The sequence below is a fragment of the Orbicella faveolata genome, unplaced genomic scaffold (genome assembly GCF_042242905.1).
Source record: "Orbicella faveolata isolate gen_17 unplaced genomic scaffold, um_ofav_v1 contig_2, whole genome shotgun sequence".
Classification (NCBI taxonomy): Eukaryota; Metazoa; Cnidaria; class Anthozoa; order Scleractinia; family Merulinidae; genus Orbicella; species Orbicella faveolata.
In genome coordinates this window covers 9393604-9421149 of record NW_028301547.1, presented here as the reverse complement: position 1 = coordinate 9421149, position 27546 = coordinate 9393604, and the positions used below count along the sequence as shown (strand labels likewise).

Genomic DNA, 27546 nt, shown 5'->3' with positions numbered 1-27546 from the left:
TCAGACACGCATCTATTACAGGAGATTCATGAAAAAAAGGAATTGCCTACAACCTCGTTCCCAGGGCCTTCCCCTTACAGATTGGGGAAAAGACCTGGGAACGAAGTTGGGATTGTCTTCACATATGCGACTGAGGTGTTTTCTGGCAATCAGAAAAGCAATTTATCAAGCGACAACTTTTGATCAAATGCTACTTTTTGCGCTCGAATATTTATTTTAAAACAATCGTTTTAGGAAATGTGCAAAATAAATTTTAATAAAATAGTCAATTAACATGTTAAAGGTATTAAAAACAATGATTTGATTTGTTTGTTGTTTCCCTGATGCTCGGTAACCCTGATGCTTGACGAGACCATGTGCAGTAACTATGCAACTGTTTCGAGAAAGGTCGTCGGGAAAAAAAAGCGTAAAGGTTCAAGCGACAATCCCGAAAGTTAGAATGGGTAGAAGAAGATAGCTGCCTCACTCGCTGAATACTTAATAAGATATTAACAAAAACTTGGCAAACATCATTTCTTGCGTTTTCTTTTTCTTCAGACTTGTGGAACTACAGGTAAGGCTCTTTTCGCCATCTGAGATTTAGAAGACTTTCTCAACTAAAAGTCATGTAACAGTAAAAGAAAAGCTACAGGAAAATGGTCTTATCAGTGGAAAATCTGATGTATCCTTGCTAATGCTTCACTTCCAAAAATACAAATTTGTAGATATCCTCTAAACCGATATTCCAAATTCCAACGAACACCCAGCCATGATTTACAGATATTTGGAGTCGTAAAAGTAAAGACTGATGCTCACTTGGTGCAAAATTCGAACTTTTCATTAATTCTGTTTTCAAAACGCAGTCATATCTTTCATGTAGATAATTATGAAGTGACTAAATTGCATATTTGCTTTAAAGCAGTCTTTATATTAGCAAAAGTAAATTCTGATTCTCGATATTTAAACGGGATTCCAAATATAATTTCGTTTAATTACAGATGATAGCAAATTTTAGGATGGACTTTCCTTGTATGTCATCAATATTTTTGAATTTTTTTGTTGTAAATTAAGTTATGTTCGGAGTAACGGAGACGGTACAGAGTCATGTTTATCAACCGAATCGCGTTAACCGAAGACGAGGTCCACAAACTAGCACACAAGAACTAGACCTTTTTTTCCCACTATGGCAATTCCTGTAAAGGCTCTTTTGAGACCCTAATGATACTTTAACATGTCCTCGTCATCCATTCTCTCTAAACTTGCGCACCAAAGTGAGGCATATAGTTCACCTTTTCAGGCCACCATTGTGAATGCCGTAACGGATAGTGCCCTCCAGAGATAAAGGGCAAAAATCGTAGCAGCAAGCTGTTTTCCTTCGTGCAATTTTTTAAAAAAGCAACTCTTAGGAGACTCATTTTCGAGCGGTCTACTTCACCTTTCGGTGTTCGAAAATTTGGGCCGCTCAGGGAACTGATTCATTTCGTTGCGGCTCAGTTAAGAAATTAATAACTATCGATACAAGTTCGATTTCCAGCCGTTTTGACTGGAATAACGATCTCTTCATCGAGTTTTGTCAAGATAGGAACCTGCCTATCTAGAAAAAACTTTCTCTAAATAGTCACAGACAATATCAGATTTCCTTTCTTAAAGTTATTTATACACAAGAAGGCATTGTTGAAAAAGCTGATAAATGTTTCTCACTGACTTTTATTTTGTACTGGTGGTGTTGAGACGTCTAGCCTCTTAGTCTTCAAAAAAAAAAGCGTTAGATGTTGTTACGAGTGATTTAAAATTAAGAGTTTTTACTGCCCACGCCATAGAAAAAACAGCCAATCAAAATATAGGAAAGCCATTGTATACTTGACAGTATTACGCCTATCGTTTCCTTAGTGTACTGCATTGATTGTGCTGGCCACTGTATTTTCTATGGCATGGTATAAAATACTTATGCCTAAACGCTTGCAGGTACACCGAGAAAAGACAAGCAACTCGTAGGATATTCCATGGTATCCTACTCGAAAGCGTTGCGTAACTAGTATGTAGACTTGTAGTATCGAAACTAGTATATATCACGCTATAGTGACCGGTAGGTTAATAACCAAGTTTTTATTAATTCATTCAAAAACTCAATGTCGCTTAAATTCTATGTTTCGTGGATGAATTAACAATCGGAAAAAAGTGTTTATCTTGCTTAATTATGCGAAGCCAGGTCAAACAGGCAACTCAAAATGACGAGACAGTTAACAGACATATTTAACAAACAAACTCGCGCTGTTCCCTGTATTTTGACAACATGTAGACAGGAGGCAATAAGTTAAATCCTGAACGAAGGAAAAAGGAAATTTTGAAAGCAAATTGGAATAGTAGGCTAACGAAGATTTTTAGCCGACAACGATATCTCTATCCGAAATTCTCCCTGTAAGACCAAAGCCATGCAGCAGACTGTGGGAATATAACGAGACATGTGGAGTCGCCACCCGACGATATCGTCGGCTAATAGTTTGATTCTGGCTCCGCAAAAGGGAACCAATCCAGGAAAGATTTAAAGTATCTGAATAATCCAACAACGTTTCTTCCTCTGTCACGACCTCTATACTGTCGACAAAAACCGAGTTGATATTATTAGCAAACTAACTACAACAATCGAAATTGGGTCTCTTTGACTTTTCTCGCCCTTTTTCGAAGTTCTGATTGGCTTATTACAGCTTTGTTTGATTTTGTATAGTCATCGAATCGAATCGACTCGGTGATAATTAAATTGATTATACTGTTATGAAATTCATAAGAAAACAACCCTTTTCAGTAATTAAACAAATCTCAACATTTAATAAGTTACTATGAAAATGAAATGTCAAGTTTGCTTATTTTGCTAGGAACCAATTTTCAATTTTGAGATTTGCAGGTGAGCCAATTCAAATCGAGTGTTCGATTTCGAACGACATAAACTAAACGAAAGCTCTTGGCATAAATTTGATCTTTCCTGTGTTATGATTAGGTTGATTTCAATAGGCTCAACATTTTGCATACGAATTTTTAGAGTGTCTACTTGCATTTCGAGCTCTCTCTAACGTGGTAATGTTGGAGCCAACGACTTAAAGAGCCTCAACCAAAGATGATTGAACCCAAGTGTGGGTCTGATAAGGTAAATCAAACGCTCTATTCACCCAGAAGTAAATATGCTCTCAAATGGGAAAACGACTAGGTAAGAAACAGTTAATTTTAAGTGTTTTTAGGTCATTGTGATTTGCAAATCAAAATATGTCCGCAACAACAAGCTATACGATTTCGGGGCCTGTTTTCATGTATGCGACATGCAAAGGTTTTATTTAATTTTTTTCTCTTCACTAAAATTTGCTTTTCATTTTTGACTTGACTTATCATAACTTTAGGTTAGCACTCAGGGCCTTTGGTTTAAGCACTTATACTTGCCCGTTACCCCGCGAGATCGAGATTCCTTTTCTATCTTTTCAGCGAGAGACAATAGGAAAAAGGCTTTGCTCGTAGCCGTCAAATCAGTTAACTCGACGCCTTCCACAGAAAGGAAAAAAGAAATTAAAAAAAAAAATGTTTTTTGAAAAGTTTTAACCGGCTTAAAAACTTGCGCATGACATATAGCATTCAAAACACTGTCCGACAAAGTACGTTTAGCAGACTGCGGACAGTATTCACTGCCTGTGATGGGCTAAAACATGTTATTATTTGGTCATTATAAAGGCGACACGTGAACGATAGAAGCTCTTGATTGAATTGTTTTCATTGACGTAAGCCGAAGTGTTTGAAGAGAGATTTGGTTAGTCCCAGACTTCCAGGGACATATTAATCGCCTGATATTTGAAGATAAAGGACGCACTTGTTCAAATCAGCCTTTCATAACTCTTTCTGAAGGTAAGTTTACTTTTTAGCACATGTACACACATATGGCGGGGATGTTAAAACATTCCGGCTAAAATCTCTCACGAGGAAATATTCAGTTTACCGTATATTTCATTGGCAAACAGCAGCCAAACCCTATTTCGGTGTGAGACTATTTATGATACAGCCTGCGTAGTACCTCATTACTTGGACATCTTCCGCACATTTATCCAGCTTGATTTCTTTTTTATTCGCACAGTATACTGAGCCCTCAAAGGTTTACGAAAATCATGTTCATTTAATTATTTATCTTCAGCGTGCACAGCGATAGGACAGCAACAGGCAGAAAACTATTTACTGTTGCTGTGTTAATCACCTGAATTTTTGTTGCTTCTTCTGTTTAATTCTCTAATAGAATAACTGTTTGTTCCATGACTATTACAAGATTTTGCGGTCTAGAATTGGTGTTTTTACGCCTCTTTGCAGTAAACTACGTGAAGCACCTCATGGCCAGGACAATATTGGTAGTTGAAAATAGTTTATTAGTCTTGTACAGCGACCAACAAAATTCCAATAATTTTCCAACACTTTTGTTAGGGCTATTTTCTATCCGGTTTTATTTAGAGAAACTTACCGAATGTTACAGAGAAAAAAATATGTTACTGACTGGCCTTCGCAAACTGACAACCCAGACTACGCGGGATCTCTGTGACTAGTGACATGAAGGCTGTGGTGAAATGAAAACATTTGGTATAATCTGAGTAAAAAACGGGCATGGAGTTCGAAACTCAAAATAATGTACAACATGTTCCTTATGAAAACGCCGCGCTGGTGAGTTTATTAGTCGAGTGTATAAGGAGCGAGAGAGGTTTTAGGACATTTTTGCTTAAACCTCCGGTGTTATCAGGGAAACAATTACTGGGGGTAACCACGGACAAACTGGCCCCAATCTTAATTTGGTTGACAACAATCATTTATAAGATTTCTGTCCCTGCTTTTGTTTAACTGGAAGCCTTAACTTCTTCAACACCGTTCTCAAAAGTACGCTAATCGTAAAATCCACGTCGTTGGTTGACGCTTCGTAACGTAATTGGTAACGCTTGTGGAATACATTAGTGTGGGAAATACTTAGAAAATTCACTCACTCGTTACAGTTTTCCACCATCTTCGAGAATAACTCGGATACCTAGGCCTCTTTTAAATGCCTTTTCACAGGCTCAATCGGCGCATTTGAGATGAGCTATTTGTTTCTATCTTGTAGGATGCTGACCGTAGTGGTACATGCTCAGTTCATTATTTTCAAAGGCAAAACAAATGAAAATGCAGTCGATCATCTCTGTGGCTGCCGTTTTGATCAATTTTTGTCCATCATAAGTTTGAAAAACGCGGAGAACACAGGCAAGAAGAAGGAAGTCAAGGGAGAAATATCATTAGGATTTGCTTCATTTTTGGTCAAAACGGTACGAAAATTATTAATAGCTAGGCAATTTTGCTTATTCAAGAAATAAGCTTAAAAACACCACTGGAGATGGAAGAGAGAGCAAGTTGTATTAGAATTTACCGTTTTTTTCCCCGACGCAAGGGTCAAATTTAGGAACAGTACTAGACTGCCCGATCTTTTAAGGTTGAAATAGCTTGAAAGGCTCGCGGACGCGCTTTGGCTTTTGACTTTTAAAAGTTATGCTTATGATACGGAAACCGGGAAAAACCGGGTTAACTCCGGCGGTATGGAGCACATGGCCCGGCCATACTTATCAAAGGAGTTGGATCGTTTGGTATGAGAAAAATGTACCTAAAGGTACCATAAATTAGATACATACATAACTACATAACTTTTATTTCAGTGTCTAAAAGATTTAGCCTTGAGGGCTAATTGTGGACACTAAATGAATAAGTACATCGATAATAAAGCGGATTGTTAAATATGTAAAACTGAATTATCTACAGCAGAGAAAATATATTCCGACGGCCACTTTTTATAACGTCATTTGTCTTATCCAAGACACTATTCTAAACGCGCGGTAAAAATGATAACTACCCTCCTTGTTTACTGCATTTTTTTGTTTTTTACTCAGGGCAATGAACGAAGAACGCGGATACGTCAACCGCATACATCCACAGAGCGAGGCCAACCTGATCTCTTTCCTCCTCTTCTGGTGGACAAACGATTTGTTCAAAACTGGAAACCAGCGTCCCTTGCAACAAGCCGACTTCTGGCCACTGCATGAAGAAGACCAAACGTCTCTACAGACAAAACGGCTGCAGTCACAGTGGAGTAAAGATTTGAACGAGGGTAGTCTTTCAGGAAAAGAACCAAGACTATGGAAAAGTGCAATGAAAGTTCTATCCCGCAAAGACCTGAGCATAATTTCTTTTGCCGGGCTGTTGGACTCAGTGGGTCGATTTCTTCAGCCATTTTTCGTGGGAGTTTTCATTTCTACACTTATGTCCGACACGCCGGGGCGAGGCTTGCTTTGTGGCTGTGCTGCATTGATGCTGTTGATTGTGTTGATGAAGAGTATTGCTGTACATCACAGCAGCTTTAAACTGTACGTGATTGGGATGCGAATGAAGGCCTCCCTTAAAGGTGTCATCTTCAAGAAGGTCAGTTTTACTTTCAAATGACACACTACCTTCTTTTGTCTAAGTAAGATTCATTTTAACGAATGATATCTTAACAATACAGAGGCACATTAGCAACATCTTATTTATTCGTACATTTAGAACAGAATGCCTGGTCACGTGACAATTCTCAACGTCATAAGTTTATGTTCTCCAACATTCCAGGCACCGCTACCACGCTTATTCACCGCTTTTTCAAAGATTCAACTGGTCAATACCAATGGTTGGGATTCTTAAAAGTTTTATGTCTTATTTGTAATATCCGTTTGTTTACTTGGTCCCCCATAGATGACATCACATTGTTTAACACAGACGCTAAAACATAGCTGATCTGTCAGATGGCACAGCAATGTTTTCTTGGATGAAATATTTCACTGCAGCTTTTCTCCTGTAGATATTGGTCCTTGGTCAGAACACGCTCAACGAGTTTACAAAGGGACACGTGATTGATCTGGTATCCAATGATGTTCAAAGAATGGAACAAGCTGCCAGGCAGTTCTTTCGCCTCCTTGTCGCCATCTTTGATGTCTGTGTGGCTGTTCCGTTGTTATGGTACTTCATTGGTTGGCAGCCGCTCATTGGAATCATTTTTTTGTTTCTTCTCGTCCCATTTGGTGGCTTTCTGTCATACCTGTCTGGAAAGCTTCGACAGAAGACCGCTGTCATATCCGATCGGCGAATAAATCTCATGACCGAGATGGTGGCTGGAATACGTGAAGTAAAGACGCATGCGTGGGAGTGGTTCTTTAGAGATCAGATAAAGGAGACTAGAAGGTTAGTGGAAAAGGATTGTCTAGTTGTTGCTTAGTTAAACAGAAATGTTTAATCTCAAATAGATAGAATTCATTTAGTTAACTCTTGCAAAACCAAAAACCAAGGCAATCGCATCTCGCTCAGATCAGGCAGGCCCGAAGGCTAGTCAGCAAATCAAACCAAATCTCAGACAACTCAGTAATATGAAATATGCTTTACAATTATTTTTCAGGGTTGAGATGAGAATAATTTGCCGCAAGAGTATTCTTTTGTCATGTGCAATATCTCTGATGTATTCCTCAGGACTTGTTGCCACTTTTATTTCTATTTTGACGCTTGCCTTTAGTGGATATCCCTTAACGCCGTTCGTCGTCTTTACCCTGTTATCGCTTATTAATGTCCTCCGAAACAGCGCTTTGAGATCAATAGGAGAAGGATCACAGTTTATCTACGAAGCATACGTATCATTTGCTAGAATAGAGGAATTTTTGCTGCTGCCAAATGCCCATTGCACGACAGATAACAAACCTGCAACCAATGCTAGTGGCAATACATTGCTAGGCAAAAAGTGTTCTGAGACTGAAAGGATTGACAATGCTGATAAATTCTTACACTTCAGCGAAGCTCTGAAGGAATCTCACAGCGTGACCAAGGATGCAGATATTCTAGGTAACAAAAACCGAGGATACGGGTCTTTCGGAATAACAAATCGGGGACTCAGCCAAGAAGACGAACAACTCGAAACAACAGCAGATGCCAAATGGCCATACAAAGGCAAAAGAATTACGTTAACCAACTTAACATACAAGCGAGATGGCCAATACGTTTCATTGAAGTCAATCAACTTTGAAGACAAGGATGACAATTTTGTTATTATAACTGGTCCAGTGGGAAGTGGAAAATCAACGTTTCTGTCAGTAATTGCGGGTCAGATACCAGTTACTGAAGGGAATATCCAATGCTGTGGTACCATCGCTTACGTGCCACAGACGCCTTGGGTTTTCTCTGGAACACTGAGAGAGAACATTCTTTTCGGTCGGCCATTTGATTTCGATAAGTACATCCGAACCATCAGAGCTTGCGCTTTAGAAGACGACGTTGAAGGATTTCCTGATAAGGACCAGGTTATTGTTGGAGAACGAGGCGAGACGTTGAGCGGCGGTCAGCAGGTTCGCATCAGTTTGGCACGCGCAGTGTATGCCGACTGTGATATTTACCTGTTGGACAATCCACTCGCCGCACTCGACATGAATGTCAGCAATCACATCCTTAAATATTGCATACTTGGCTTGTTGTCAAACAAAGTTCGTCTAATGGTTTCTCACCAAGAGTCACACATGAAACTTGCAGATCAAGTGATTGTCTTGCACAACGGCTCAATGATCGATAAAGGGACGTTTATGGAACTTAATGAAAAAGAGACACTAAAAGAAATTCTAGGGCCGTACAACAATGCAGTCCAAGAGAAAAAATTGTTCCAGGAACAAATGCCAACCAGTAAGGCACATTGTTCTGATAAAAAGACGATCAAAAGTATGGAGATTCCAGACGAGGATCGGGTTATCGGAGCAGTGTCCTTCAAGCTGTACTGGGAGTACCTAACTGCAGGGGTGCACCCCATCGCTTTAGCTGGCTTGCTTTTCATCTTCCTTCTTTGTCAAGGTAAGGCTATATATCAAAACACAACGGATTTTACTCTATAGGGCGTTCCTCTAACAAGCCTCTTTAGATTAGACCAACTCGTAAGATTTGTAATTATGGCGATTAGAAATTTAATGTTTTCCTTAGATTTTAGCAACGCTATGGGGAAAGTAGGTAACTAATTTCCTGTTTCTTTACCGATGCGCCAAGCTAAAAAAAAGCTGCTGTCTTGCTTATAAGTGACTGTATCGCAAAACAGTACCCAGCCGACTTATTTCTCTAGTACTATGACACCTTTTGGAGCAGCGGTGATTTCTTGATGTGTACCTTTAGCCGAAGCCTATAACTACCTCTTTACTACCTACTTTTGTTGTAGGAGTTATGGTTACACCCGATCTGTGGCTTTCCTTCCTAACAACACTCCCTCGCAACGACCAAACGGACATGACGAATGTTGGCATCTACGCCAGTTGTGTGGCGGCGGCTGTTCTTCTTACAACATTACGCGCCTATGCGTTCTTCCTGGTGGTACTGAAATCTTCAGAACACCTGCACAACGACATGGTGACAGCCATCCTAAAAGCATCGGTTCTGTTTTTTGATTCAAATCCAATTGGAAGAATCCTCAATCGATTCTCTAAAGACATTGGCTGTATGGACGAAGTTTTACCCAAGACGTTCCTCTTTGCAGTGCAAATAGTGTTGTTTGTGTTAAGTGCAGCACTTCTTCCCCTGGTTGCCAATGCGTGGCTTGCAGCAGTTGTTGTACCGCTTATCTTATTGTATGTGTACATTGCAAGATACTTCATGAGGACATCAAGAGAACTTAAGAGACTAGAGTGCGTGTGCCGCAGTCCTGTGCTGACACAGATCTCCGAAACCCTGGACGGATTAGACACCATTCGATCCCGTGGAAGACAGAAGGAATTTGCTGACCTCTTTTTCAGGTGAAGATGGTTTTAGGTAATCGTGAAAAACAAAAATTACAAAGAAGAAAGAGACATTAATTTTGTAGATGTTGGTCTCGATGAACAAGGTAAAACATTCCCTTTCAGTTGAGTACTCAGTACCAAACAGTACCAAAACAAATGAAACACGTACCAGATTGTATTATTACGTCTCATCGTATGATCCTCGCAGTCGAAATGCATAAGTTTCGTTCCATTATGTAGAGAACGATCTCCTATTTTGATGTACGTCTGATCACTGTTGAAGTTGTTTTGTCTTGTTATAACGTTTAGAGAAACTTGGTTTATTTTGGGGACTGCCGTGCGGTACCCTTATATGAAAGTAGAAAATTCCAAACTCAAATGGCACGGAGAAAATAACGTGTAATTTTAAGAAAGCCCAGTTCATTGTGTCATCTTTTGTTGCAGATACCAAGACACTCATAGCCGTGTATACTACATGGTATTGGCTGGAACTCGATGGCTGGGGATAAGATTAGATCTCCTCTCTGCTCTGTTAGTTGGTGCAGTGGCTTTAGTCGCAGCACTGCATTCTCATAATAGTGGTAAGCAATATTTAATAGCACATGGCACCTCAACTGCTGACAAATTAGACAGGAATGCATATCGGACGTCTGCAGGCAGGCTGGGTTGTTAAAAACATTTCAACGTTTTTCAATTTGGGTAGGCATTTGGTAACACAATTTGAACACAAACATTTTTAGTCTATTCGTCCATTGTATGAACTTTTTTCAGATATCCTCATAAATCATTTTGGCATGGCATGAAATAACATAAAGTCCATGAAAAGCTGTCATTGAGTTGTTGCGAACGTAATTTTTTCTTAAGTTAAAAGCACAAGTTAAGGATATGACGGTCCCTGCAGATATCAATAGCAACAGTCGCAATTGCGCAAGCTGCCGTTCGTGGTTGTGTTTCTTTTGTAGTTTGCTGCAATGGACAAAATTGTGAACGTCGGTAATTTTGACTATCTCATAGCAAAAAGAAATGAAAAATACGTAACAGAAAATTAAACGCAGAGGGCAATAAAGTAACACTAGATAGTGTTTGGCAATGCGACCATGTGTGTAGACATCTGGGTTTGTGCATGGTCCTGTTCTTGTGTTGTCCCTTAGTAAGACATCTGAAGCCGCGATTTAATTGATCACTGAGGTCTGACGTGCCTGCTTTTTCTTTTCTACAGCACTGGTTGGCCTCGCTTTTGTCTACGTAATCGAAACTTCTCACTTTACCCAGGTGTCTGTTCAACAGTCCTCAGAGGTCGAGAATTTAATGACGTCAGTAGAACGAGTGATGGCAATTACTAAACTTGAATCTGAGCCAGGATACCAGAAAACAGCACAGCGGCCTGAACAGTGGCCAACGAATGGAAAAATAACCTTTACTGGAGTGTCGCTGAGATATTACCCAGAAGGACCAATAGTACTTAAAAATCTGAATTTGAATATCGATGGACAGTCCAAAATTGGAATTGTGGGTAGAACTGGAGCTGGAAAATCAAGTATCATAGCTGCTATTCTGCGCATGCCCGAAGCTAGTGGAAAAATCACAATAGATGGAGTGGAGGTAAACGATTTGAACGTTCAAGAATCTCGGAAATGCATCTCTGTCCTTAACCAAAGCCCTGTTGTGTTCAGTGGGTCCCTGAGAAAGAATCTTGATCCACTGGGAACACACAGTGAAGTTGCATTGTGGGATGCACTAGAGACAGTACAACTGAAGCCATTGGTGGAAACCTTTCAGGGGAAACTAGATTACACATTGAACTATAAAGGAATGAATCTAAGTGCAGGCGAAAAACAGTTGATTTGTCTCGCTCGTGTTCTCTTGCAGGAGAGTAAAATAGTCATCTTGGATGAGCCGACTGCTCATGTAGATCCCAAAACCGAACAAATCATACACGAAACAATCCAAGAAAAACTGAAAAACTCAACAGTGATCACAATCGCACATCGACTCAAAACCATAGAAGACTGTGATAAGATTGTACAGCTTAGAGATGGCCAGTTGATAACTGAGTCGACTGGCGATTTCTTACTTAATGATGGGTTATAAAAAAGCCGTTTTCTAAGATATTTTATAGGAGAGCACCGAAAAAAGGAAAAGCTTCTTATTTAAAACTTTTATTCAATAGGTACTTTCTACGGTAAACTCTGTCAAGTCAAAAATTTATTATTTAAATAACCTTCGACAACTATTTATCTTCTGTAAAGCTAGTGTTAGTGTCCACGGATTGCATTTTAATGAAGGCTTTTAGGCCAAATAAACTGTATAATAATTGAACGATGATATTCCAGACTTTCTTAATATTCATAAAGTAGCTATAAAAGCTGCAAAGATCTCCCTGTCTTTAATTCCCTGCCGACCTCAGTTAACACATGTCCTTAAATTCCGCGTATCACACATCAGTTAAGTCACCGGGAGTTTCAGTCATAAACTCACGAGGATCACTCCTAAACCTGTTTACTCAGCAGGAAACAAAAGCACGAAAAGAGGGCTATTCTATCGAACAAAACCGGCATTACAACCCGCGAAAGCCCGGGTTAAGTAACTATGACCCACGCAACATAATATGCAAGCCAACTTAAGGCCCATTTATAGAGGTGATTTTCTCACGCAACCTAAAGCAGTTATTGTCACTCCGAAATTGCAAATCCAAAATCGCTGAAATCCATTCGCGATGAGTCGCAGCGACGAATCTCATCAAAATCGCACTGGTTTACACGCGCGATTTTTGAATTTGTAATTTCGGCGCCACAAAATAGACCGTTTTCTTATTCTCGGTATTGGACTGGAACTAGCTTGCAATGGAGGCTAACACGGGGAGTTTTTTCAAATGCAAATGACATTAATCTCTTTTTAATGATATTCCCCCGCATAAGCCTCCATTGCATGCTAGTTCCAGTCTAATACCGAGAATACGAAATTCGTCTATTACATCGTTTGTTGGGTGACAAAAATCGCCTGTGTAAATGGGCCTTTAGACATATGACTACGGGACAAAAACAATAATGAGAGTGTGTGCTAGATGCAACTAAACTAATACTTAGCGAAAGACCGCTGGCAGTGGCAGACGGAGAATATATTAATTATATATCATTTAGTTTCTGGGGAAGAATTAAGGTAGGTTTTTTTCCACATCATATTATATTACTCTACAAATACGGTAGTGAAAATAGTAAAACGATTTCGCAAATTTAAAAACCGAAAAAATGGGTGTTTCTTATAATTATCATCTAGCACTACAAAACATGCCAACAGAATGATTAAAACACAAAAACAAATTAACTATCACCAGCAGTATTATAAATCTATATCTGAATCATGCGTTACTTATGTACCTCAATGTGAGTTCTTGATTATAACCAAACTTAACTTCCAATCTGCTTTGAGACACCGCTTACAGACAAAACAAAACTTGACTTTCCTAGAACACAGCAGTGGAATCATGTACCTTCTTAGTGCTGCGATATAAGCACTATAAAAGCAAAGGAACAAGACCGCTTTAAGGCCACAGAAACCGGTTTTTCCTTTAACCCATGCAGTTAAACTAAACAACTTTCAGTGGAGGCTTCTCCTGAAACCTTATTCAAATGGTAACGAAATAAGCCCGGTGACTACATTCCTCTTCTATGAGCCAAACGGAAATTCGACAGTTCCTTGCAATCTTGTTTCTGTTCGAAAGTTAGTCCTACTGCAAAACCTTTCACGCATAGCAAATCGATTTCTATAATTTCAGGTATCCATATAGTAGGCTTTGCACGAGGCCTCGAATTGAAACTGAGGCACGAGACAACTCGCAAATGTTCTTTACTAGAGATCGAGCTTTATATTCTAGCATGCGGAGAGCATATACTTTTACAGCCAAGAAACTGGCCTAACCATTCCCCAGCAATTAAACCTTGTCGAATATGTCGCTGACAAAAGACTATAAAAATCTATGGGGATATATCCGTAGGCAAATATTTTAAAATTTAAAAACAACCATTGACCCTTTTGAAACACTTATAGAAAAGTACCTTCAGTTAAATATTTTACAAAGCTAAGAAAATAGATTTAAAATTTAGATATTTTGAAAGTTTCATGAAGGGCTTTTCTACAGCTTACTTAGATGTTCAAATCTATCAAAAGTAAATGTCTATATACGAGTGCTACCATGAACAAAACCGAACTGACATTTTACACCAATTAAGGGCTTGAAGTCCAAGTATGCTCCTCCATGTGATTTTAAATAAACATCTAGCGGCGCCAAATTTAAGGTGAACTGGAGAAGTAGACGCCTTTGATTTTTTTAATGTACTTCTTCACAAGTCGGCAAACTCTGTCACGGTCCACACTGCTACTGGACTCTTTAATCTGCAGACGAGAACAGAAGGCTTTGAACATTCAGTGGCTTCCGATCTTTTTACGAACTTTTTATAACCTTCGAATCGTTTACTAAAGATGACACTGAATAAACTTAATATTCGTCACCTTTAAAGGAGACAAGTACCTTCACTTCGCAAACGAGGCATTGGAGAAGCTTTCAATTTTATTTTTTTGTTCTCCAGCTTCTCAGCAATACAACCGGAATCCTCAATTGAATCTGCTTAGCTCATTACGCGCGCTCCAGCGGTCCGGATTTTGTCATCCGGATCCCGAATTTCAAATGTCAAACGCACAGGTATGCCACATTTGAATTGAACGGCATTAATTAACTGATTCAACACAATGGTTGCTTTCAAAGCAATACCGTAGAGAGATAAATAAACACGGTATTTGCAGCCCCTGGACGGCCCGCATGGAGAAAAACTGTACGGACCACGGACCACGGTAAAGAACGTGTTTCGCTCGTTGCACAACGCTTCTCTGAAGAGTAGCGTCACCTGAGCTCGCAAGATACCTGATGTAGCTTCAACAGCGCAGGATTCAGTTCGTCTTGTCCCTTCAAGAGAAGCTTTACAGGAAGGGTGCAAAGAAAACCAGTTTTCAAGCTTACCCCTCGGGCAAGCTGTGACTATGATGTACTAACCCGAAAGTCATTCCCAAGAAACTTCTCTTGCCAGTCAGGCAAGTGAAGGACCACTAACTCCAGTCTATCGGACACGACTCTCTTTGCACACTGACAGCCAATTTCTTCTACAATCGTTCTTTTTTTCTTAGAACGTCACAAGATTATGAAGTAGCCAGGAGAAAAGAATGAACAAAATTGCCGGCCTGGTCCCTTTTTCGATAGTCCCGGTAGTTACCGGTTCCGAAAAGCTGTTTTTTGTTTGTTGTGTCTACATTCACAATCAAGACATTCATAGTTTTGAAATTCAGACAATAAAAATATCCGGAAACAAAAAATGAATCCACTGATTTTTGAGCTGAAACACGCCCCACTATTCCTTACATTTAGATCTTAAAATATGGCTTCGGGTTCGTAAAGTTACCAGGACTTTTAAGAAAGGGGTCCCTGGTGGATACTGTTAATGTTTTGGTGTCCCACCTTCTAGAATGAGACCGAAGCAGGACATCATAGAAAGATCTTCCACAAACCTTTTCCACACTCTTTCGCATTATTAGTTTGTAGTCATCTTTGTTGATTTCTCCATGTTTAAAGAATGGCTTCAGTGCTAGCTTCACTTCATCAACTATTTGTTCATGTCGTTGGAGTCGCGCTATTCCCTGCAGAGACAAAAAAACAAACAAAAAAAAAAGCAATGCAAGTCATTTAGATAAGGCAGAAAAAAAGTTCAATCCACTAGTGGGAGTTAATAGGGCTTAAACTTAGAAATTTCGAGCTACAACAACAACACTCTAGACCAATCGGTGACACCTCCGCAAAGTCAAACGTGGTCCACTTGAGCAGCTGACGTTTTGAGGATGTCGGCCATTTGAAATAAACCTCCTAGAATCGTTCAGCGTCTACTCTAAGCCAATCAAAATGAAACTTAGTTCACACAGCCAATAAACTGTAGAATCAAACTAAGCTCACGTGACTTTTCCAGCGTGTATATGATAATAATTCACAATACTACTACTACTACTACTACTACTACTAATAATAATAATAATAATTAATAATAATAATAATAATGATAATAATAATTAAATTTATATAGCGCTAATTATGAATGATTCTTGTTTCCCTAAGGGCTCTGTGATTACCCTTGATGTTGACTTTTGGGCAGTCATGAATTAAGTATCCTTATAAATTCGTCTGTGCAAATGTGGTATAAAATCCTCACCTGAAAGCCATGCTCAGCTCCACTAGACATGGTGTGCCACCAAAATCAAAACTAACAATTTGACGGACTAAGCTTTTCTTTGCCCTCGCCCCTCCCTCCCCCCAAAAAGAATCCGTAATTAAAAGTCGCTCGTCAATCAGAGTTTTATTGTACAACACAAAATTATTCCCTACGATTGTTGATGCCCCTGCCTTTCTTCACCTAATGACGATAATTTATTAAGTTATTATCAAAGGTACCTAGCTGAAGTGACTGCTTCATAGACGCCATTATAGAGTCCAGTATCTCTACAGAGGCCACCCCGAGACAGCCATTGTCGAGAAAGACTAGGAAAGTTAATCCCCTATATAACCCTTACTCAAGAGGTAATCCCCCTCGAGTTATTTTACACATGGTACCCAGTTCTTCGCGGATGTTTCCACGCGTGTTACGTGGATGTTTTCGTGGTGAATGAAAATGTGTGTGAAGCTGCTTGGGGCCGTCCACGCGCGTGGATTGACTATTTAAGGGCCTTCCTGGGGTTTTCTGGAATCGGGATTGATCTAAAAATAACTTGAGTGGGATTACCTTTGGAATAAGGGCTGTAAAGTAAAGTCTGCGTCGAACGAGTGGTCCATATCGCTGGAGTTTATCTCGGTGTCTGTAACATTAGCTGACTAGGAGTATCTCTACTAGCTCCTGGATGGGATACTAGTCCATCGCAGGATCCTAACAGGCCTACAAGGGGATTAGCATCCTCTCTTACCGTTGTAGCTAGCTCTCTATAAGTAGAATGCGTGGATGGACGCGCACGCACTGTGGGACAAGAGTTAGCTGTTAGTAGGGAAGTTCACCCGCGGTTACAGCAAGTTTTCTGTTTGAGACAAATTGCTTTTTTGACCCCATACAGATGCATTGTGTGTAACATGGTCACCCGTTCCCTATTCTTACCAGTTTTCTTTGTTGCTCTCTGTCGCCATTAGTTCTTGTCGCCGTCCCGTCCTGTTTCCCTGCTGTCATTTCATGTCCACTGTAAGAACCGGATGCTGAACGCACTCGCTTGAATTCCCACGTGTTAGAGCTGTGGGCATCGATAATCCCACTTGCAATACTCTTTACCGGCGAGTTCTGCATACTGCTACCCGGAATTACACTTGACGCATTTACCGCCAGGCTTGGAACCTGAGGCGATGGCTTCACTATGGCAACTGGTAGCGAAACTCCGCGTGAACAAGTCGAAGATTTATCTGAAACGTGAATTCCTTTCCTCGGTAACGCGTTCGTGTCTACCTTGCCACTGTGTCCGGGGCGAGAGCTAGTTGAACCTTTACGATCACATGACAACTGCTGCCTCATGTTTTTCTGTTTCTCTTGCAGCATTTTTATGATCTCGATATTGCTGCGACGTTGTTCTTTTCCTTCTACCGGTTTTAAATGATCTATTAAAGGCGTTACTTTAGTCAAGCTGGATGAAGTTTTGCTGTGAGTGGGAAGGATATCGCTGGCTTTCGCTACGTGACATGCCGTCGCTGTACCCGAACTCGTTACTCTACGTGCGGTAGTACTCGCGGTAGACGTGTGACTTTGCGTGACATTCTTTGCTTGACATGTAGTCACGCTACTTGAATTGGTCACGCTGAGTCCAGCAGCAGCGCTACCACCACCACTAACAGGAGGGACACATGTTGTTGTTGAAATGGCAGCACCCGAGAGAGTCGTGTTGCTACTTATCGTCCTTATCATTGTTGCGTGACTTCTCATGACGCTACATGAATTGGTCACGCTAGGTTCAGTACTAGTTGTTGATGAATTAAAGGAATTTTTCCGCTGAACATTCTTTTGCACCATAGGTGTAACACTATTTGTATACGTAAGAGAACTTTTCGCAGTCTTTGACACCGTGACACAACTGGAATACGTAACGCTTTTGCTCGGAGAGGTAAAACGTAACGACGACACTTTTTGGTCAATCCTGCACGTTGAAGACGCTGGGAAAGTCTGTCCAACAGATTTTCTAACACCAGTATTTGAGCACTCTTTTTTTGAGCTATCATCGCAAGACATACTGTTGGCTCGTTTTGGTATCTTAAATTTCGAAATAAAGGAATTCGGGCTTGGGTCTTGTTTAATGAGAGGAGAACCAACATCAAAGCTTGGTGACGCTGGATTCGGCTCATCTTGCGATTTCGAACTCCGCTTTGGAATTCTAAAACTGGAAAGCGCAGACTTCGACGATGCAGGTATTGACGGCGAGGAAGATCTCCTTTCAGTTACAGGCGACGGAGAAAACGTTTTCTGAGGGCGACTTGTATCTGAGAGCACGCTACGCGAGTCAGCATGCATGCTAGCAGTCCTTGATAATGAAACCTTTTCAAATATATTTTCACGAAAACACATGTTATCAGAATGACGTTCGTCTTTTGAGGAGTGCATGGCGACATCAGGTTCTTTTGAGCTTTTGTCGGTTTCCTTTAAACGTTTTCCTTCAACGGCGGTTCTTTGTGTAATCTCCACATCAGAGCTAAGTTTCACTTCGTCTTCACAAGAAGCTAAGCTATCCTTGCTTGCCTTAGCATTTGAGCTTGAAGATCCTTTAGAGACCGACTGGCCAGCGCTTGTTAATAACTTACCATCACGTGCAACCTTGGTACTGGAACTGAGTAAAGAATCCAGGCCTTGAAATATGGATCCCAGGACATCTGGGTTGGCTGATTCCGAGCTGCAAACCAAGTAAACTGGGTCATGGTTTTGTCTTGCCATGTTTTGTTAGCGTACGGATACTGCTAAAAAGGTGAATAAAACTGCGACGGCCACAGATGAAAAGCAATTTTGGGTTATTTTACGTATTTTCTGGGCAGTTTCAAATCACTTATCGACTGTCCCTCGAGGAAAGCAATCGACATTATTTTCCTCGGAGCCAGCCATGGAGTGTGATAGTTTCTTACCTCCAAGCTGTAGTCTTGTCTTCCACCTCTGATGCTTCTCGAGTGTCTTCCTCTTCATCAGCGAAATCATGTAAAGCATACGCGTTCCCAAATAACGAAAAGCTCGAGCTCGCTTCGACTCTGCTAGGGAACGGCACTCTCCCTAGGGACGCGGATCGCCCGGACTCCGCAGTAGGACCCGGTGAGTTCAAACTTTCTAGTAGTCGAGCATGAACTGTTCTGCCACGCCTTACAGGTTCATAAATAAACGGGGACACTTCATCTTCCTCGGCTATGCGTCTCCTCTTGATTGGCCTAAGAGTTTTCGTTTTGCAGGATTTTCTGCCTCGTTTTGTACGTGAAGAACCCGTCGTCTTTTTACTTCGACTTGATTTCTTTCTTCGTCTCTTTTTCCGTCCTGTTGTTGTTGAGCTTGGTCGACCTCTTGTACTTGACCGCCGTCCTCCTCGGCCGCGGCCTCGACTGCTACTCTTTCCCCGTCCTCTCCCCCGTCCCCGTCCGCGTTGAGTTCTGCCTCGTCCTCGTGTAGAGGCAACGGTTCGAGCCCTTCGAGTTGTGCCTACAAGGACAGAATTATACCATCAGGTTATGCTAAACTTACATGTACCTCATTTCCAAATAAACGTACTCCGTTTCATAATTCAGGATGACCAAATATTTTCTCCCGTGAACGGACTGGTCTACAAAATTCACAAAGTTTTCCTTGAGCAATTCTTCGATCAGGAAACGTCCTGTAAAAACGTATTTTTGCACAAAATGTGTGCTAAACAAGGCTAGGTAAATTGAACAACGACATTCTAATGTTCAACTGATTCCGCTATTAGTTAAAAGAACTGGGAGTTACAGGAGAGCTATCATTACTCTAAATTCTAGGATTTCCGATAAACATGATCATACACATGTAACCAAACCTGTTCGTCCCAAATCGGAAACGCGCCTCGCAGTACTTCCTCGTGGTCTTCCACGCGTGGCCCGTACACGTGGTACATCCCTCAGACCGTCCTCTGCGTGTCCCTCTCCTGGGAGTTCCTCGGGATGTTCGTGGGACTCTAGTTGAGAGGAACAGGCAGGGCAATACCACTCATCGATGGGAACATACTCAACAGGCGGAGTCAGACATTCCATGTGAAAACTACACAGGAGGGAATCAAAAGTACGTAGTGCACAGTGGGTACAAACTTCCAAAACCGAGCCACATATATTTATTTTAAAGAAGCTATTTCTCGTCGTATTATTCCCTGTTGATTTCTATGTAACAATTAGGTTATTCTCTCTCGATATCTATCGCGTGACAGTTGACATTCACGAGATCACAGCGGCCTAGCAACTTTTCAGTACTGATGATTTTAAAGCCTGGTTTATGTAAATGTATGCACATTTTATGCTTAGTAAATAGCGTGTAGTTAGAATGTAGTGAAAACATTGCCTCACCCTTGATCACACTCATCACACAATAGCATTCTGTCTTCTCTATCATAGCCACCACACACCTGCATGATGAAACAAGAAGGATCAATAAATATCTCGCGTCCTAGAACCGCAATGCGTCCAGAGAGATAGAGATTACGGTATACCTGAACTTTTACTAGACAGCTATACTCTAGATCGTTCGGCTTGTCCGTAGTTTCATTTTGGTTTATTTCCTGTATAATGTGGTCTTAAGTCTTGTGTTAGGTAACCGGCTGTTTCTTAAATTACAACTGAGAAAAGTCTAAAAGCCATATTTAGTGCTAGAAAGTGTCGTCAAATTCCACACACCTAACGCAGCGTTAACACTACAACGAAGGAAATTGAAAACGGCGGCTTTTCGTTCCCATGATATCCCTAACTGAGTTTTCCTCAAACACAAAACCAAAATGACTGGTGATTGCTGCGTTTTTAAATTCCTCCGGCACAGTGTAGACGAAAAACATCTGATTCGCTTTAAGCGTCAAAACTCCGTTTTTAAATTCCTTCGGCGTGTAGTGTGGACGGGACTTAATTATTCGCACTTATGCTGGCGACAACAAACATAAACAAGCTAAATATACTGAACAGGGAACCAAATGAAATATAAATGAAGCAAGCAAAAAATAACGGAAAAAATAACGAAACTTACACGATTTGTGTGGCGACTACGACGACTACAACACATTGACAACAACAACTAAAAAATTAACGGCAGAAGATGCTATACAGAACAATAGAAGCAATAGATGAAGAAAATGTGCACCAAAATATGAAACGTTACGTAACCGAAAATAACTGGGAGTGACGAAACTAATTACAATAACGAATATCCACGAGAAAATTGAGAAACGGAAAACAGAGGACTAAAACGCGAAAACAAAGCAAAATTGAGGGAGGCAAGGTAGCCGAGTGGTTTAGGGCGCTGGTGTTGTAATCCGGGGGTCTCGGGTTCAAAGTCTCCACCCTGCCACTAGCAGGATTTGTTCCTCGGTAGTCCCGAGTTCAAATCCTCAGTCCTGCTTTGTAAATAGCCAACTGGTCTGCCTCTTGCCAGTTGGGATTTTTAACTATGTTACGTTATTTGAAATACTTGTTTCCTTTGTTTCAGCGGCATGCCTATAAACTAGCTAAGCTAAGCGCTTGTATACCTAAGTGCATGACCACTATATTTTTACATTACATCACATTACATTGAGGCTCCGTGGTTACGTAAAGCTCTGTTTCAAAAGTCTCCAGTTGTTCTTATTCACTCCTCTCCTGACCAGTGCGTGCACCCTCTGGTAATTCAACATTGGTTTTAATAAACTATCCCTCACCTCACTTTCCACTGCTAATTTGCTAAAGAGAAATCCGCGTTTTCTTAGTGACAATTATTGGCTGTAAATCACTACACAAACAGTGTCCAAAACTGCTCTCTGGTTTAGACTCGTCATTATAACTTGTATAATCTGAAATTATTTAGTTATTTTGACTAACTAACAGTGGTTTTCACAAACAGACAAAACTTTTGGAATTTCTTTATGGGAGAACTTTCCTCCAGATGGTCAAACCAGGCGGGCAAAATCACCCTCACAGCAGGTCAATTGCCAAGCCCTTAATGAAACCCGTAACTAACACTGCCTGCACTCATCCAATAAACACACCTCACAGTATGTAGGATCTTCCTCCACTTCATCAGCACTGACTTTTCTTTCTTCGACTGGAATCTAAAGTATAGACAGTTCAGTTCATTAACCGCTCTTATACAACTCCTGTAGTTACTTCCCTAGAGCAATCAGTTGCCATATGAAAATTTTGAGGCTTTGAAGTGGAAATTAAGGGCACAGTACAGGTTGTAAGGGCACAGTACAGGTTGAATAGGTAGCCCCTTCCTACAGGTGTTGTCCAGGATTCCCACACTAACAGACATCACATGCACAGGTTGTCACCAACACAGGGACACTGTTTACTAGGGTCTTTAATTAACTTTCTCCCCATGCACCAACATTTCCTTTACTGAAATGACAGACAGTGTCACTGTGTTGGCAGAGCTCACCCGGATGGTCACTAACTACCGCTGTCACAGTCATGTAGTTGTAAAGTAACCCCCTCTCCCCAAACCCTGGAGACTGTCTGAAGGTCGTTTACAGCCACAAAGGCAGACTCTGTTTGGAATTCTTTTTTTCAGGTGGGTGCAGAGGGCCACATGCGGGAAACAAAGCCCTGGGGTGGGAGGGAGGGTGAGCAGAAACCTGAATAGCTGAGAGACTGCGAAGGATGAGCAAAGGTTGGCTAAGAAGTGGTACATGTACATGTGTACATGTAACTGGATTCACTGAGAAGATTACTGAATTACTGGTAGGATCTCTGCAATGTCACAAGTCATTTAATTACTCAATTAACTGTTAATAATAAGGATATGCATGTCAAAGAACGTGATGATCATAATAGTTCACAAATTGAAAATTCTCAATGATTTTTTTCTCATAAGTACTAATTGCAAATTAATATTCCATGTATAGTACTTACCCTTTGTAAGACAGGCCCCTTCCTTGTAGCATGAACCAATATTTCAGTGAATGGTTTGCGTCCCACTGGGCAAGTTGTGGCATTCTGCCCAAAAAAATAATGTTGTCACTAAAAACAAATTTCATCATCCTGCAATAAAGCCATAACCTTGTGATAATTATTCCTGTCTGTCCGAAACAACAATTTAACAACACTTACTTACTTTGCAAAAAGTTTATATGACAGTACAGTACTTAAAGACATTTATTGTCCGGTTTTGAATTAACCAACATCTTTTGCCAGGCCACCTTCATGTATTATATTTTGCTGAAAACCCATGCATCATCACTGACAAGAGATGGTTACAGGCAGCTGACTTTGCTATAAAGTCAGCTGCCTGTAACCAAAGTGACCATTGTGTACTCCTCACCTTAGCCCACTCCTGGATGCACTCAAAACAGAACACATGTGGACAGTTGTTGGGTGTTCCAAGCAGTTGCTCCTTGAGAGACATCAAACACACAGGGCATTGGTCGCTATGGCTGGACAACATCTCATCACCAGAATCTTGTAAGCTTATGTCACCAAGTGCATCATCCACTTCATCATTTTCTTCATGTGTTGATTGCCAAGAGGTTGCAAGTAAAGGGGATTAAATTAATACCACCATGTATATTTTAAAATACAGGTAGAGCTTTTATCTTTCCACATTTGTTGACTATAAACATTGTTAAGGGTCACAAGCACTACTTAGGTTGAAACAAACTGATTAACAAGGATAGAAAATCTACAAAATTTTCCACAAAGTTGTTGTTTGTTATTATGAAAATGTAAATTATCTATTACACCAGCTTCAGTGGCAGATCCATACCTTGAGCTAAGGGTGGGGGGAGGGGGGGGGGTGGGGTGTTGCTTGCCCTGCCAGCTTTTCTCCCTTCTGCAAGTTTTGGTTTGTAAACCAAAAATAAGGGGGGACTGCCCCCCCCCCAGGCCCCTCCCCTAGATCCACCATTGAGCTTCACAATTAGTTCAAATGATTTATTTAATTTATTTCCTCACTACTGGCACCTGGAAATTTCTGCTTGCAGCCTCAAGCTACCTAGGTTAAATCCATGCAGTACAAGAATCCTGCATAACAGAGCCCACCTACGTTTTAGACATTTCCCCAAGCTCATCTAAGCGTATTGGTCATGAATTTAACAATAGTTACATATACACTGACATACTTTTATTTGAACATAAATACAACGTTTACCTTCATTTCCTTCATCCTCTTCTTCAGCAGATTCATAATCATCATCGTCATAATCATCGTCGTCCTCCTCCTCATCATCCTCATCACCACTCACATTGTCTTCACTATCACTGTTGTCATCAAATGCCACTGAAGCTCTTCTTTTCTTTGTCCATATTTTATAGCTCGCCTTTTCTTCTGGACTAACAACAAAACCTTCAAAATCCTCCCCATCACTGCTATCACTGTCAAGAAAAGCTGCCATTCTGTATTAATAATGAAGACAGAGAGAGCAAATTTCAAGATCTTTCCTTGCTGATTCCACTGTCATGTAACAAATAATTATCAGGAGGAAAGGAAATACGTGCACATGTAAGCATACCATGAAAATGTCACTGTTAGTACATGTACTTCTAAATGGTGTTTTTCTACCTAAGGAAACTATAATTTGGGATTTTCTTTAATTTGAAACAAACAAAGCTCCTTAGTTTGCAGATTGGTGGATAGTTACAGGAAGCTGATATGGCAGTGTGGAACAGTGCCCATAGCAACCTATCAACAGCAGTTACCAAACAACTGTTAACACTTTCAGTGATGTAACTCCCTGAAAACCAGGAAGTGATTTTAATTGACCTACATTTGCAAAAACATCTGCATAATATTTGTGGTAATAGATGTCCAACAGTAGCAATTAAATAATGAAAGAATGAGAGATGCGAATACAGCCATAACACTACTGGAAAAATGACCTGCAAAAATTTCAGGCTCTGAATGGGATTCGAACCCACGACCTTTGCATTACCGGTGCAATGCTCTAGCAACTGAGCTATCAAAGCCACATGAGAGCGGTCGTGTGTAGGTTTGGCCCTATGTGTTCAGTGGACGTAATACTCAGCTCAAGTATATGAATTCCGTGGTAATAGATGTCCAACAGTAGCAATTAAATAATGAAAGAATGAGAGATGCGAATGCAGCCATAAACACTACTGGAAAAATGACCTGAAAAAATTTTCCTGTTCAGAGCCTGAGTTTTTTTCAGGTCATTTTTCCAGTACTGTTATGGCTGCATTCGCATCTCTCCATTCTTTCATAATATTTGTGGCTTTGAAGAGTGAAATTAAATTGTTTCAAGTGGTCAAGAGTATATTTGGGGTGATCTTTCTCTTACAAACTGAATGGCCACTACAGAAACCTGTTTTGCAACCTGCATGAGTAAAGCAAAGGCAAAACAATGTCACTGGCCAAACTTGGTTTAGATGTCTCTCTCACAATTAAGTGACTAACAGACATGACAAAACTCTGCCAACATTGAAGAGTAAGAGAACATAATCATATATAATTATACATAATAAATATCAAAGAACCTGTTGTTTGAATTGTCTGTACACAATAACCAGGGAAGGAGAGGAGGGAAAACTAAAGCGAACGAACTAAATCTGCAAATGTTGCTTGAGGTTCAGCAATGCTAAAATGTGATTTAACTCTGCCAGGAGTAGACTATATCACTTGCTATCCTAAAATTATGCTAAGAAATAGTACAGACCATACAAAGTAGTGATGTTGCAAGTATCACAAGGTTGATGCAACGAAACTCATGCTCAAAACTATTACTAACTTGCTGTACAAATCCTGCACCGCAAACCAGAGCTACAGTTTTATAATTTAGAACTGCACCAGTCTGATAAACCAATGCGTACCAACTGCTGTGCTCCATGACTAATGGACTCAAAATAAGTTAGCAGTGCCATATTATCAAAACTTGTAGCATAAGATTTATACATGCATATGACCTGATGTTTGGAACATGTGCATGTATGAACTGGTACTGCTGTGCTATAGTTACATAAAATTTTAAAAAAATGCCAGATATAAACACTTCACTGACTCCAGACATCATCTGAAAGCCACACACTTCTTTATAACATGTAAATGACATGATTAAAACAAATTAACATATACATAGTTTCAACTCTCTCTACAGTTAGGCACTCTACTTTCAACTGACAAAGCAGTTGAGGCAGTAAAATCAAACGGAATGGTCACATGTTTTCTGCACGGAACATAAGGTTAAGCTCACTCATAAGACAAAGTATGTGTTGTATCCTATTACCATTCCATCCAGTGCGAATTAATGCTATCTATCTTTTCCCATCTAAAACTACAGCTGAGTTTCACAAACCAAAAAAATACACAGCTTAATAAAACCCATTTAATAATGTCTAAATAATATTAACACGCAGGAACTTATAACACAAACAAAGTGACTGCATTCCACATGCGGGCATGTGGAACTCAAGTAGTATGCCTTTTATATTGTCTTTATTGCGTCGAACATCAATGACTTTATCGACATCAAACACCTAATAACACAGAAAGACGACGGTTTTAAAGTTACCTCATCACACAATGTTTGGAAACCCTCTCAGCGGACTCATTTCAGATGAACACACCATGTTCTGTCACGACGAAGCCACACAGGCACGACCGGCCGCCATTTTCTTTAGCCACGTAATTTTTCGATTGCAACCGCTGAACAGATAAACAGGAAGTGTGCGGTAGAGTGGCGGTTAAGTTTGACTAGTTTGGTGGGGAGGCGGAAATCTTCTTTCTTTTGCGGAATTATTTCAGACCAAAGGCCAGACGAGGCCTGATATCTTGTGACGGGGAAAACTTTTTCTCTCTACAGTAACTCCTCTACTCCTTTTTTTTTTAATATGGGCAATCAAGAGACGGATCGGAACTTACTGCCCGGATAGAGGGGGGGGGGGGGGGAGTGTGCGGGAGGGAGGGGACGAGGACACATGCATGCTCGGGTCCTCACTTGCGACACAAGCGTAAGTAAAGCATAAGAAGCTTATGCGCTAGTGGGGACGGCTGTAACATAAGCATAATAAGAACGCCAGGATTTGATATTCTTATGGTTATGCTTATGCTTAGTTCGGGCGGCCGTTCCAGAAGCCTATAAGCTTCTTTAATGCTTATGTTTGCGTCGCAAGAGGAGGTGTAAATCAAATATTTTGGTGTTACTTGGGGCATTCATGACGAAACAACACTATATTTTAGCTATTAAACTATTTCTAGGTTCGATTTCTGCCGCTATCGAATCTAGTCTACTACCCTAGGCCTCTATCCTGAACAACGGCTGGTAATCAAGCCTATACCATTCATCCGGGTCCGGAAACTGAAAGACAATAAATAAGCAAATAACAAAATTCGCTTTGACTTGTAGCTTTCCAAAGGAGATTCGGACGCTCGCATTTAGAGGTCGTAAAAAATTCGGCAATTCATTTTATCTCAAAATTCCTTTTCATTAGACTCTCATTTGGACTAACTGTCCCTAATCCGTTTAGTTGGGACCCAGTGCCAGCAGTGTTGCAGGCCTCGCCCTGTTGTACTCGAGAAATTGGATGACTTCAGTGCAGTTG

The 27546-nt window shown here is 40.5% G+C and overlaps 2 protein-coding genes across 3 annotated transcripts; one reads left to right on the top strand and one right to left on the bottom strand.

Moving 5' to 3' along the window:
- The first annotated feature begins 2910 nt into the window (after positions 1-2910).
- Positions 2911-12104, top strand: LOC110064154 (ATP-binding cassette sub-family C member 4-like). Its single transcript, XM_020771162.2, has 7 exons — positions 2911-3181; positions 5907-6435; positions 6848-7227; positions 7439-8868; positions 9224-9794; positions 10224-10360; positions 10999-12104. Exons 1-7 carry the CDS (start codon positions 3156-3158, stop codon positions 11868-11870), a joined length of 3945 nt encoding a protein of 1314 aa, XP_020626821.2. The 5' UTR covers positions 2911-3155; the 3' UTR covers positions 11871-12104.
- LOC110064155 (uncharacterized) lies at positions 11923-26664 on the bottom strand. 2 transcript variants are annotated; one of them, XM_020771163.2, is made up of 11 exons: positions 26517-26664; positions 24143-24387; positions 23318-23499; positions 22909-22992; positions 22044-22106; positions 20383-20441; positions 19863-20083; positions 18952-19510; positions 16958-18725; positions 15336-15464; positions 11923-14171 (listed from the first exon to the last, which is right to left on the bottom strand). In XM_020771163.2, exons 1-11 carry the CDS (start codon positions 26519-26521, stop codon positions 14070-14072), a joined length of 3417 nt encoding a protein of 1138 aa, XP_020626822.2. In that variant the 5' UTR covers positions 26522-26664; the 3' UTR covers positions 11923-14069. The 2 variants fall into 2 exon arrangements, with proteins under 2 accessions (XP_020626822.2, XP_089145590.1); XM_089289464.1 differs by lacking the exon at positions 11923-14171 and having other exon boundaries at positions 14239-15464.
- Between the last annotated feature and the right edge of the window lie 882 nt (positions 26665-27546).

Bases quoted from the DNA above. Each gene is read 5' to 3' on its own strand.
- LOC110064155 (XM_089289464.1), bottom strand. The intron at 23,500-24,142 runs GTAAACGTTGTA...CAACACATGAAG, and splicing joins AGAGGATGAAGGAAATGAAG to AAAATGATGAAGTGGATGAT. The intron at 22,107-22,908 runs GTAAGTACTATA...TCTATACTTTAG, and splicing joins AGGGGCCTGTCTTACAAAGG to ATTCCAGTCGAAGAAAGAAA.
- LOC110064154 (XM_020771162.2), top strand. From the start codon at position 3,156: ATGCTCTCAAATGGGAAAACGACTAG. The intron at 7,228-7,438 runs GTTAGTGGAAAA...ATTATTTTTCAG, and splicing joins CAGATAAAGGAGACTAGAAG to GGTTGAGATGAGAATAATTT. The intron at 10,361-10,998 runs GTAAGCAATATT...TCTTTTCTACAG, and splicing joins ACTGCATTCTCATAATAGTG to CACTGGTTGGCCTCGCTTTT.